Source organism: Nematolebias whitei, chromosome 16 (assembly GCF_014905685.2).
Source record: "Nematolebias whitei isolate Nwh7 chromosome 16, NemWhi1, whole genome shotgun sequence".
In the NCBI taxonomy this organism is placed as follows: domain Eukaryota; kingdom Metazoa; phylum Chordata; class Actinopteri; order Cyprinodontiformes; family Rivulidae; genus Nematolebias; species Nematolebias whitei.
Genome location: NC_056513.1, coordinates 1,046,997 through 1,047,881, shown reverse-complemented (window position 1 = coordinate 1,047,881; position 885 = coordinate 1,046,997). Strand labels below are relative to the sequence as shown.

At 55.0% G+C, this 885-nt stretch overlaps 1 protein-coding gene across 1 annotated transcript in view; it reads right to left on the bottom strand.

Annotated features, from left to right (window-relative positions):
- Positions 1-564, bottom strand: part of LOC119423000 (cytochrome P450 2U1) — a 6,470-nt gene extending 5,906 nt beyond the window's left edge. The window contains exon 1 of the mRNA XM_037690412.1: positions 136-564. Within this exon, the coding sequence (XP_037546340.1) occupies positions 136-550 (415 nt within the window). The 5' untranslated portion in view covers positions 551-564. The remainder of the gene's footprint in view (positions 1-135) is intronic.
- Positions 565-885: the final 321 nt, after the last annotated feature.

Genomic DNA, 885 nt, shown 5'->3' with positions numbered 1-885 from the left:
GGGCAGCCTGAGGAGGACCTCTGGTCCGGATCAGGGCAGCCTGAGGAGGACCTCTGGTCCGGATCAGCTGCCTCGACTGAAGGAGAGGAAGACTCCGCTGATGAAGACTCGGCTGATGTTCATGGAGGTCAGTACCTTTGCGCTTGGTCAGGATGGAGATGGACGGGATGTCCGGTCTGTCTGAGAACACCTCGGGGTGGTTGGACAGAGCGTCCCTCACTACGTCATATCCGTTCAGCACGACCACCAGCTGACTCCCCACGAACAGGCTGAATATGTCACCGTGCAGCGCCGCCAGTGACGTCAGAGCCTCCATGACGCTCGTGCCGTCGTGCAGTCCAAATGTCTTCCTGAAAGATGGAGGGACGAGAAACCCGCCGAAGTTGCCCACCAGGGGCCACGGCCTCGGTCCTGGGGGGATGTTGTGGAGCGTGGCCGCCTGCCTCCGGTAAACGGTCAGCAGGTACAGGGCCAGCAGCAGGGCCGTTACCGGAACCACGTTTGAAGGCGACAGAACCAAGCTGCTGGCGAGTTGGAGCCATGACTCCATGACGTCACTGTCAGAAGACCGTGTCCTGCTAACGAACTCTGGACATCTGTCCAGGTGTCACCACAGCTGCGATGACAGCTCAGCTCCTGTGTTGTGTAAACTCTGTAACGGGAGGATTACTCTGTAACTGGGGGATTACTCAGATGCTGCATTCTTATTGGTTGCTGCCGCTAGAACCCGCTTTGATTGGTCGGCTGAGTATCCGGGTTTTTACCGCCCTGAGCCTTGTCTGGCAGGCGTCAACTAAATCTATCTATCTATCTATCTATCTATCTATCTATCTATCTATCTATCTATCTATCTATCTATCTATCTATCTATCTATCTATCTATCT